Source organism: Coregonus lavaretus, assembly GCF_964263955.1.
Source record: "Coregonus lavaretus genome assembly, chromosome: 28".
NCBI classification, from domain to species: domain Eukaryota; kingdom Metazoa; phylum Chordata; class Actinopteri; order Salmoniformes; family Salmonidae; genus Coregonus; species Coregonus lavaretus.
Genome location: NC_140015.1, coordinates 19,306,950 through 19,318,915, shown reverse-complemented (window position 1 = coordinate 19,318,915; position 11,966 = coordinate 19,306,950). Strand labels below are relative to the sequence as shown.

General features: G+C 41.8%; 2 protein-coding genes across 18 annotated transcripts in view; one reads left to right on the top strand and one right to left on the bottom strand.

Moving 5' to 3' along the window:
- The first annotated feature begins 618 nt into the window (after positions 1-618).
- Positions 619-8,825, top strand: LOC311103735 (G-protein coupled receptor family C group 5 member D). Of its 3 annotated transcripts, XM_084145369.1 has the most exons (5): positions 729-1,108; positions 4,463-5,342; positions 5,442-5,757; positions 6,044-6,099; positions 7,170-8,153. In XM_084145369.1, exons 2-5 carry the CDS (start codon positions 4,533-4,535, stop codon positions 7,266-7,268), a joined length of 1,281 nt encoding a protein of 426 aa, XP_084001495.1. In that variant the 5' UTR covers positions 729-1,108; positions 4,463-4,532; the 3' UTR covers positions 7,269-8,153. The 3 variants fall into 3 exon arrangements, with proteins under 3 accessions (XP_084001493.1, XP_084001495.1, XP_084001494.1); XM_084145367.1 differs by having other exon boundaries at positions 619-1,108; positions 4,463-5,757; positions 7,170-8,825; XM_084145368.1 differs by having other exon boundaries at positions 752-1,108; positions 4,463-5,757; positions 6,044-6,134; positions 7,170-7,844.
- Positions 8,653-11,966, bottom strand: part of LOC311103733 (RNA binding protein fox-1 homolog 2-like) — a 42,711-nt gene continuing 39,397 nt past the window's right edge. For 14 of the 15 annotated variants that reach the window (XM_084145361.1, XM_084145359.1, XM_084145358.1 and 11 more), the window contains one exon: positions 11,042-11,866. In XM_084145361.1, the coding sequence (XP_084001487.1) occupies positions 11,822-11,866 (45 nt within the window). In that variant the 3' untranslated portion in view covers positions 11,042-11,821. Of the gene's footprint in view, positions 11,867-11,966 lie in introns of all 15 variants that reach the window. The other variant, XM_084145363.1, reaches the window with a different exon arrangement.

Below are 11,966 nucleotides of genomic sequence, written 5' to 3'. Positions count from 1 at the left end.
ACCTTACAGAACGTCCTTGCCTGTACAGACTTGAGCCCAGGAGCTCAGCACGGGCTTGTTCATACAGAGACCCAATGGAAGGCATTCTCCCTCCCTGACGTACACCACCTGAGGGGTATCAATGTTGTGAGGTTATGTCTAAGTGGTTACTGTTAATCTTAGGGACAGCTAGATGAGTCAGTTGTGTTATTCAGCCTCCTCCCTCCTCCTCCTCGGTCGTCACTAGTTACTATAGCCACAAAGTAATAAACCCTGTCTATTTCTACAAAAATTTGATTTTAAAACTAACCTCAACCACACTTATGTCTAAACCTTACCTTAAAACCAAAAAGCAATAAATAAAAAAATATGAATAGCCAATTTTGAGGTTGTAGTAACTAGTGGAAACCCTCCTCCTCACCTCTAACCTCGCTCTGTAACATAGCAACCAGCAGTGTGATTATTTATGATGACCGGACATTCAGATCTGGGCCTATGCATATCATTTCCAATCACGTGGTCAACTCTCATAGCTAGATGTTCAACTTTAGCATTTCCTTGTAAACATACCAAAATCTGTGGTTGTTGCATACATACACATGCACTGATAAAGAGGGGGATATGGAAGTCAAATCTATTGAGAAACTGTATAGAGGGGGTGGTTGATACTGCATGTGTGTGTGCGTGAGTGTGTGTGTGTATTTGTGTGTGTGTCAGTGCCTGTTCCATAGCCTCCAGGGGTTTGAGCCCCACCTATACTTTGCTGTTTTGTGAGATAGACTAAGAGAAAGAGAGTGAGAGGAGGGGAAGTCAGGGGTGGGTCAGTCCAAACTTCTCTGCTATCTGTAGATGTAGATTTGGGCGAGGTGAAAAAATCCTCATCTTTCGTTTCCAAACTCATTTGCTCCCTCTCTCATTCCTTTCTTCCTGCTTTCCCTCCCTTCCTCTTGCACTCACTGCCTGTAAAAGATATGGGAACATCCTTGAGTTAGGAGGCATGTTCATACATAGATGACTGTCTACTGATGCATCAGCTGAGAGTTCATTGCAAATCTCAAGTGGAACTACAAGTACGAGAGAAATAACCAGGAACCACAGAGGTGGATGCACTGAAGCCTCAGGATAAAGGGTAAGTCAATTCATGTTACTCTTCTTCGCTTGTTTGAAAGTTGCAGCTTGAATGGAGGTATAGCCTACACAGGAAGAGTTTGTTATTTTAAAGTAAAAATGTTGCTCACAAGATTAAAGGTAACAGCTGAAGCAATGATGCCCTCATGTCTCCTGTTGTTGGATGACAATTTATCATTATTGTTTAGACTGTTGTTACTGGGTAAAAGTCAACCAATTCAACGACCCGATTAACGGAAAAACATAACATTCAAAACAATTGTTTTATGAAATATTTGTTTATGTTTCATACTAGTTTGTGTTACATAACAAATGACCAGTCACATATAGTGGGGAAAAAAGGTATTTAGTCAGCCACCAATTGTGCAAGTTCTCCCACTTAAAAAGATGAGAGAGGCCTGTAATTTTCATCATAGGTACACGTCAACTATGACAGACAAAATGAGATTTTTTTTCTCCAAAAATCACATTGTAGGATTTTTAATGAATTTATTTGCAAATTATGGTGGAAAATAAGTATTTGGTCAATAACAAAAGTTTCTCAATACTTTGTTATATACCCTTTGTTGTCAATGACACAGCTCAAACGTTTTCTGTAAGTCTTCACAAGGTCTTCACACACTGTTGCTGGTATTTTGGCCCATTCCTCCATGCAGATCTCCTCTAGAGCAGTGATGTTTTGGGGCTGTCGCTGGGCAACACGGACTTTCAACTCCCTCCAAAGATGTTCTATGGGGTTGAGATCTGGAGACTGGCTAGGCCACTCCAGGACCTTGAAATGCTTCTTACGAAGTCACTCCTTCGTTGCCCGGGCGGTGTGTTTGGGATCATTATCATGCTGAAAGACCCAGCCACATTTCATCTTCAATGCCCTTGCTGATGGAAGGAGGTTTTCACTCAAAATCTCACAATACATGGCCCCATTCATTCTTTCCTTTACACGGATCAGTCGTCCTGGTCCCTTTGCAGAAAAACAGCTCCAAAGCATAATGTTTCCACCCCCATGCTTCACAGTAGGTATGGTGTTCTTTGGATGCAACTCAGCATTCGTTGTCCTCCAAACACGACGAGTTGAGTTTTTACCAAAAAGTTATATTTTGGTTTCATCTGACCATATGACATTCTCCCAATCCTCTTCTGGATCATCCAAATGCACTCTAGCAAACTTCAGACGGGCCTGGACATGTACTGGCTTAAGCAGGGGGACACGTCTGGCACTGCAGGATTTGAGTCCCTGGCGGCGTAGTGTGTTACTGATGGTAGGCTTTTTTACTTTGGTCCCAGCTCTCTGCAGGTCATTCACTAGGTCCCCCCGTGTGGTTCTGGGATTTTTGCTCACCGTTCTTGTGATCATTTTGACCCCACGGGGTGAGATCTTGCGTGGAGCCCCAGATCGAGGGAGATTATCAGTGGTCTTTTATGTCTTCCATTTCCTAATAATTGCTCCCACAGTTGATTTCTTCAAACCAAGCTGCTTACCTATTGCAGATTCAGTCTTTCCAGCCTGGTGCAGGTCTACAATTTTGTTTCTGGTGTCCTTTGACAGCTCTTTGGTCTTGGCCATAGTGGAGTTTGGAGTGTGACTGTTTGAGGTTGTGGACAGGTGTCTTTTATACTGATAACAAGTTCAAACAGGTGCCATTAATACAGGTAACAAGTGGAGGACAGAGGAGCCTCTTAAAGAAGAAGTTACAGGTCTGTGAGAGCCAGAAATCTTGCTTGTTTGTAGGTGACCAAATACTTATTTTCCACCATAATTTGCAAATAAATTCATAAAAAATCCTACAATGTGATTTTCTGGATTTTCTTTTCTCAATTTGTCTGTCATAGTTGACGTGTACCTATGATGAAAATTACAGGCCTCTCTCATCTTTTTAAGTGGGAGAACTTGCACAATTGGTGGCTGACTAAATACTTTTTTTCCCCACTGTAAACATGTTCCTGAAATCATCTGTAAAGATGTATAGAGGTTTCATCTCCTGTCCTCTGTGCAAAACAGAGTTATCCTTAAGCTTTAAATAAAGGGGCCAGGGCCATATTTACCCAGCGATAAGCATATTAAATGTCATATTTAAATCTCTGACACTGAAACAAGGGCTCTGTTATGAACTAGAGGAAGTGACAATGAACTATCAGGAGAGTATATCTCTGGCTTCTCTCTCTCACTCCCTCTCACTTCCAGTGTGTCAACCCCCCCTCGCATTTGTCTTCACTCTCACGCTCACTCCCTATTGCTCTCTTTCCTGGTTTCACACGGCTGTATGAGTTAATGTAGTTCTCCATTTTTCCTCTGTGTAGAGCAGGGATGAGTCCCCAATTTTTTTAAATGAATTTTTATATTTTATTTTAGGAAATCAGTTGGGCTTTCAACTTACTGCTGCGAGTTAAAATAGTGGAATGCACAAGGTGCAATTTTGAAATTTGGTTGTGGATCAGCAGTTTTTGTCTTGTCATGTAAAGCACTGATAGTCAGTCAATTAGCATACGTCAGCAAAATATTTTTTAGATTGCTAAATTAGTTATCTAAGACAGCTATCTAAAGTGTCCTGTATAAAATACAGTATAATACTATTATATGATTATGTTGGTCAGTCTCAATCAGATATAATATTAAAAACTACAAACATTTCTCTCCACCCTATGGCAAAATGTGTAGAATTGCAGTAAATTAGCTGTAAAACAATGTGGGTACGCAGACCCGCAAGCAACTGCGGCCCCTCATGATGAGTTCAGATTTTTTGTGGCCCCGACTCCCTCCAAGTTGTCCATCCCTGGTGTAGAGTATCTAGAACCTGTTCGTAATGACATCACTCCTAATTCCTCTGTTCTTAGTTATTGCCCTGTCCTGGCATGTCTGTCTCTCTCTGTCTCTCTCTGTCTCTCTCTGTCTCTCTCTCTCTCTCTCTCTCTCTCTCTCTCTCTCTCTCTCTCTCTCTCTCTCTCTCTCTCTCTCTCTCTCTCTCTCTCTCTCTCTCTCTCTCTCTCTCTCTCTCTCTCTCTCTCTCTCTGTCTGTCTGTCTGTCTGTCTGTCTGTCTGTCTGTCTGTCTGTCTGTCTGTCTGTCTGTCTGTCTGTCTGTCTGTCTGTCTGTCTGTCTGTCTGTCTGTCTGTCTGTCTGTCTGTCTGTCGCTCTCTCTCTCTCTCTCTCTCTCTCTCTCTCTCTCTCTCTCTCTCTCTCTCTCTCTCTCTCTCTCTCTCTCTCTCTCTCTCTCTCTCTCTCTCTCTCTCTCTCTCTCTCTCTGATCTTTATTCAAAAGCACCTTAATTGATTTGATTGTGCTAAATACCGCTATGCTCTATAAATAAAGATATTCAGAGTCAAAAATACATGCTCTCATGGATGCTACTTTTTCTAGGTAGCAAAGGCCCACCTGAGCAGGGAGTATACCATCAAAACAGAAAACCAGGGAGGAAGGACACAACAACATGCTGACAAAACAAAAAAAGATGGTCTTTCCATTCCAGATACACAAATCAATTTTTCTCATCCTACTATTCAATGTCCCACTTCCCAGCACATGTCAGACCACACTGAATGCCCACAGCACCCTCAACCAAACCATCCCTCACACTGCTGCCACTAGCTCTAATGCTATCCCCAATACCACCACTAATAATTCCACAGTAAAATCCAGTATCAACCGAGGCACCATTCCCTTCCTCCAGCGCATCTTTTCCTCAAACTCTACTTCCCAGGATGCAATCCTGGGGTGTGGGGCGGATCTGGACCCCATCTACTTCTACCTGTGTGACCGTCAGGTGGCGTGGGGTATCGTGGTGGAGAGCCTGGCCTCACTGGGCTTTGTGGTCAGTTCAGGGCTGCTGGTGGGGCTGCTGTTCTGGACCCTGTGGATGTGTGTGTCGTCCCGCCAGCGCAGGGGCATCGGGGGGAGCGTAGCCTCCATGGCTCTGTTCCTGGTCAGCACGGCGGGGGTCTTCGCCCTGACCTTTGCCTTCGTCATCCGCCTCACCCCCCAGACATGCCCCACACGCCTCTTCCTGTTCGGGGTGCTGTTCTCCCTGGCTTTCTCCTGCCTGCTGGCGCGCTGCCTGGCCCTGCTGGGCTTCGGTGTGACCCGGGGCTGGGGGGAGAGTGGGGTGGCCCTGGCCCTCTTCACCCTCCAGGTGATCATCGCTACAGAGTGGCTGATCATCGTACTGCTGCGGGACGGCCAGCCCTGTCAGTACTCCCAGGAGGAGTTTGTCATGTTGCTCATCTACGTGCTGGTTCTGCTGGCCACCGGCCTGGTCCTCTCCCTGTGCTGCCTCTGCCACTCCTGTCTCACCTACAGCTATAGCTACAGCGGGGGCACCCACCGACAGAGAAAGGTCCAGGCCACACTGCTCTGCCTCACCCTGCTGCTGTCCGCTGCCATCTGGGTGGTGTGGATCGCCCTGCTGACCCGGGGTAACATGGAGATGGGCCGGCAGCCGCAGTGGGATGACCCGGTGCTGAGTATAGCCCTGGTGGCCAACGGCTGGGTCCTGCTGCTGGGCCACGGACTGGCCCAAGTGGTCCTCCTCTGTAGGTGGGAGGCCAGCTCCAAGGAGGGCCCCCTCGACTTTGGCGGATGGACCAGTCCCAATGCCAACTTGCCAGGGCTGGGCAGCCCGAAAGAAGGAAGGGAGAACAGAAGCTTTGAGAACGACGGTGAGGAACGGAGAAGTGAGAAACAGTAGCACTGAAAAGGAGTAAAGCAGGGGAATGTACTGTACTGCATGTCTACGTTTAGTTCATTAGCTAAATAACATTAGAAACACAGACAATTGACTGTTGGTAGAGTACTAATAAGTTAGCATGGAAGCTACATTATATATGGACTAGCTCCAATGAATAAGATATGACATATGAGATTAATTACACAATCAGTCACTTTAATACTCACTGTATGGGATTTGCGGATAATTGAGTCATTGTATCGTGTTCTCTTCTCCAGGCAGAAGACAAGACCCCGTTTTCCAGTCACCATATGAGTCTGGATTCTCAATGACAGTGAGTAGGCCTCAAAATGGCTCTGGGCTTACTAGGTGATTAATAGGAATGAGAATCAGCATATGTGTTGTAACAAAGAATAACTAAAAAAATATATGTTTAATCCAAGATAATGTATAGAATTGTATTATACAAGAGACAAAATTCACAAATTCTACAGCACAAGGGCAGAGTCATGTCTTAAGTGTAAAACTAATAAAGACTCAATAATCCATGCTTTCTGGGAATGTTATAAAGTCCGGAAGTTGTGGGCGGAGCTAGAAAGTTTGCAGTCAGAAGTATTACATTTACATTTACATCATTTAGCAGACGGTCTTATCCAGAGCGACTTACAAATTGGTTCATTCAACTTATGATAGCCAGTGGGACAACCACTTTTCTTCTTTTATTTTTATTTTTTATGGGGGGTAGAAGGATTACTTTATACTATTCCAGGTATTCCTTAAAGAGGTAGGGTTTCAAGTGTCTCCGGAAGGTGGTCAGTGACTCCGCTGTCCTGGCGTCGTGGGGGAGCTTGTTCCACCATTGGGGTGCCAGAGCAGCGAATAGCTTTGACTGGGCTGAGCGGGAACTGTGCCATTACAATGTAAATGTACTTTTAATCCGTCTGTCTGCATATTTCAAGACATGGCATATGAGGGTGTAGTGAGATACCCGATGGGTTGGACGATTCTCTTCTCATCACTCATCTTGAAAAAATGTATACTAAAAACATGGAAATCAATCAATCCGCCATCATTAACACAATGGAAAAATCAAATGATTTATTATTTCAACATTGAAAGTGCGTGGGCTACGGAGAGAAACAAAATGGTGCAATTTCAGGCCATGTGGCAGAAAGTGATGCGGTTGCTGGAGATGGGGGTGTGTGCTAGTCGGTCTGGGCAGGTGTGATGTAGTTGATGTTTGTATGATGTTGTCATTTCTATGTGTATGTTTTGTATTGTTTATAAAAGATAAAATAACCTCTTACAAAAGAATATGACCCTTACCATTACAAGCAATGTATCTGTAATTATTAACTGCACTAATATGTTGAATGTTTTAATGTTCCACTGTGTCTGTTTCAGGAAATAGATCCTGACAAAGATTACTCCATCCCTCGTCCTCAGACTACCAACATCAGCGTGCCCTATGATGAATACTATGGACACAGCATGTCTGATTAGGATCACATTGCTTTTCGTGTACACACACACACACACACACACACACACACAAAGACAACCTAACAGCTGAACATATACATGCACTCTCACATGACCCAGAAATGTTTTTGAAGTTCAGCTACAAATGTATATTTCTTGTATAGAACCTGAATTGCAACATGATTTCCATAATTATGTGACTAAGGCTTGATTGATTAATTTAATTCATCTTTACTCATGCTGGATCCAGATAGAATGAGCTTACTGAATTTGAGCAAATGTGACAAGTGTTTTTGCAACATGTTGCTTGAAAACACAAGAGTCAGTGTCTAATAGGCCCAGGGAGGAGGCGTGAATCTGTCTGTATCATGGTGCCAAACTGCAGGGATGAGGCAGCGCCAGGCATGTGTGCAGGAGAGGAGAGAAAGGACCTGGCAGCGCTAAAGTAGACCCTTGTCATCATGTCTTAACATCTTCTTATGTAAAGGTGCATTGCGGCTTTTTTTTTTACATCCCACTTTATAAATACTAATCAATGTTATACTATGCATATTGTGTAGTTTGAAAAAGTGTTATTAAAATGGAATGTTAAAAGGTATGTTTGTTAGTCATATCTAACAGCAGAGGGCTGATTCATTCTCTCACAAAAAAAGCAGCAGGAGCTAGATTGAATGTGGTAGTACTGTGTTTAACCACTAGGTGACACTGTACAAGATGTGTGAATTATTGTTGGTGGGATTCAATTTACCTCAATGTTCATACTATTATTGTTCCACCAAATGTAAACAAATGCATTCCATCATGTAATTTCCACATGCAAATATTGTTTACTGATATGAATGATAGATCTGTAGTGCTCTAGGAATGACATATGAGAGCAATATAACTTTATACTCTGCCTATAGGCATCATGGTCATCTCATTTTCTCCCATAGTGGGCGAGTCAGTGGGGTCAATACCTCAATAATTCAGTGGATCCATGTGCTTTATTGTTTCACTGATCAAACAGCCCTCAATTTAATCATTTCAATTAGTCCCACTTCAATAATCTGGAAGTGCATGTCATCAACTGGGCAATTAGCCTCTTGTGCATTAGAGCAATTAACAGGGATATGAGATTTCCTCCAAACTCAACCCAGACAGTCACATTCATTAACTTTGGATGCAATGAGATCGGCCTATTTTTTCCCTAAGTGGCAATGAACGAGTTTGGTTAGAGAAAATTGGCTACAGGAGGTAAAACTCTACTTTAGAGTTCAAGTTGGCATAGTTGCCACCAGCGCTACTACTAGTGAACAACAATCATGACGAATGCCGTGTGGCCATACCCTATGACAACATAACAATAATCAATGGCAACAAAATCTACCAAACATTTTACCCAAATGAGGAGTTGAGAAAAGAGGAGTATAAAAACCAAACCGTTTATTATGTACATTCAATAACAATGACAGGAAACAGAGGGCAAACATGAGGAACAACACACAAGTCACTTGTTGAAGAAAATAAAAAAAATATCACTTGGATCAATGAGCTTAGCAATGCACATGTGAAAATAAAAAAGTCACATGCAATTCCAACTCATATGAAATCCCTGTCCAACAACTCCCACTAGGTTGACTTCCGCACAGTGCAGGGGTAAGTCAGACCCACAGCTGGGTCTAAGGTGATCTCAGCAGCCGTGAGAGGGCACATGGGAGTCTCCACTGCTGGGTAACAAGTGGAACGTTATGGAGGGATGGTCAGTTGCTGTGCCAGAGCAGTCTTGTGCTACAATGCAGCACATTGAAAACATCAACCTTAGTTATGTCTGTGCTAAACTGCTGTGTGCATGGTGGGACAATGTCATTGGTTTACTTAACATACTTCAAAAGAAAAACTGCAGGGGTTCAACATTCCAAATTAAAATTGAACTAAGAGATATAACTGGTAATTCAAATGATATCATGACCACAGAAGAACATAGATAACCCAGGCATAAACTTAACAAAACAAGCAGTGTTTTACATATCATTATTCCCCCCCAGCTAGAAACAAACTCAAGTGGACTATGTTGAGACCCCATCTCAATCCTGCCTTCATATCTGAAGAAAAGAAATGTATGCACTCACTAACTGTAAGTCGCTCTGGATAAGAACGTCTGCTAAATGACTAAAATGTAAATGTAATATCTCACATAACCTCCTTTCCATAGAAATTGTTTGATTCATGCAACAAATGAAATGACTTGACCCTGTCCTTCTCACAAAAACATGCATACTGATACTTTTAATACTTTTTAAGAGAAGTTCAAAATTCTTATTCTCATTATATCATGGCATAAATACTCAACAGAATAACTAATGCAGCTGTATGTATCACCCTCCTTCACCTGGTCCCTCTCCTATTTCAGCCCTGATAAAACAGCTAGTAACATGGTACTCATCATGTCAACAGGTGGTTTATGGCTCAGCTCTCTGGGTCCTCCACCCTAGAACTGTCCCTGAACTACACGCTCACTCCCAACTGGACAAAGGAGGCTTGGGGGGGCTCTTTAAAATTGTGTGGAATAGAACGCTTTGTTTCACCATCACACTCAATCTAATCTGACATTTATTCTGTATCAAAATGTCAAATCCCCCTCTCAAGTCTACTGTGGACTCCTAAATGTTCTATTTAACCCAACATTTTAAAAGGCAAACTTTGCCAGTTCCCAAATTTATTTTTGTGATTTTAAGTCTATTAATTTGTTGCTATAAGATGTAAATAAATTCATGTTTGCCCCCCATCTTCTCTCTCCACTTCTCATATGACATCTCCCAGGACAGGGTGCTTTTAAAACACCCCCATGAGCAAACTGAAAGGGTGCACTTTGAACTCACCATAAAATAGAATAAAAGCTAAAATAACAGCAATAACAACAATCATAAAAAGTATAATAAATGTGTGTACACTTGACCAACAAATGTGCTTTTAGAGAATCTTTGGAACCAAATGACAAACAATAGAAATAATAACATATTCAGAGTATATGGAGATACATAATAGGTCAAAGACTATTTATATATTTTTCTTGGTCACTTCCTGTACCTTAAAGAAGCATTGAGGCAGTGACTTTAATACATACTGGACTATAACATTCCCAAAGACTTAGGAGGAAGATTGCATTGGGTGAACATTAGGGTGTTTCACTTCTCGCGTGTCTGTATTTTTGTGTCAATTTGACAAAAAATATATTAAAAAATGGTGAAACCAAAAGTAACATCAACTTGTAGTGTTTGTAACTGTCATATGTTTCCTACCATCTGGTTTGTTCCCACAAACCCCTAAGATTTCCATTCTTATCTGTGAATAGCTGGGTCCAGCTTGCATGACTGGTTTATACAGCTTGTTAGCTACGCCCAGACACTTTCAATGTTTCTACCCCTTTCAGTCACAATTGTGATGCTACACCTGGAATGTCATATAGTCTAGTAAAGAGAAATGTATAAGGAGTTGTGTTGAGCAGGCATGAGTTGTACAATATTCTCAAAAGGAAAAAAGAAGACAATGTAGGTATATAATAGTAAGGATGCATGATACAGATCGAAACACTTGTGTCATTATAGTTGCAACTACAGTAATAATGATCATAATACTTATAGACCAGCATTAACAGTATTAATCAACTGGAAAATGTGAAAATGACGATGGTGGATGTAATTTCATTGCATCCACATTAAAACAATAATGCTTTTTCATAGACAATTAAAGAAAAGAAAAACTGAGGTAATGCAGAACAAAAACAAGTCATTTTGTTTCTTTTTCCTTGTCATTTTCACACCATTTATCTTTTTTTTTGTCTTTTACAGTTGGGTTGGTGGTGTAATGGTAGACTGTTTGGATTTCTCTAATCATTTTCAGAGCAACAGCTGTTACCTAGATTTAACTGCGTCATCACTCAGTTTTTGTAGTTCAGATTATGGACTTTTTGCTACTTTTGCATTTCTCCGTGCCATTCACCTTTTTGTTGAACGGGTTCTTTAAAGAAAAACAACTTGGATGTGTTCATTGCTTTGCCCAGGTGTTTAACTGATGTGATTCCTCCACTGGGAAGGTTTTTGTCAATGTAGTGCTTCATATAAAGGACCTAGGGTTTCAGGCTAGAGATGGCCTACTTTGAGGCTGAACTAACACACTGAGCGCAGTTTTGTATGTGTACGTATTAAATTTGGTAACATAGGCATTGGGTATTATTACCATACAGACTATTAGGAGCAAAGGTTTGTAATGCTGTAGTGTAAAAAGTTACTGGTGGGCAGCAATTTCTCCATCCACGTCCAATAGTGTTTTTTATGTAACCATTCTTGTTCTTCCCACAGTTGTCTTCAATTATTGTTGCCAGTCTTGAAATTCACAGGCAGTTTTCATTCGTCCATTACTAAGTCACTGTGAGTGTGACAGTTGAAGCAAGCCGAGTTACAGTTGAGTTTATCTTGATTGGATGACCTTTTTCCAAAACACATGGGTTTATACTACCACCCGTAGAAAATGGAGGGGAGCTCTTTCCAAATGAAGAGGTTCAGAAATATGGAATTCCATGGTGCGAGTGCTGTTTAGTAAGGAGCAAACCTACTGTATCCAGCCCGATATAAACTAGCCTGGAACAAAGAGAAAGGGAGAGAGAAAGAGAAATTAGAAATAAGGAAAGGAGGATGTAGCTGTCTTTTTTTTTTAAACAACAGACAGCAGTGAAAAAGA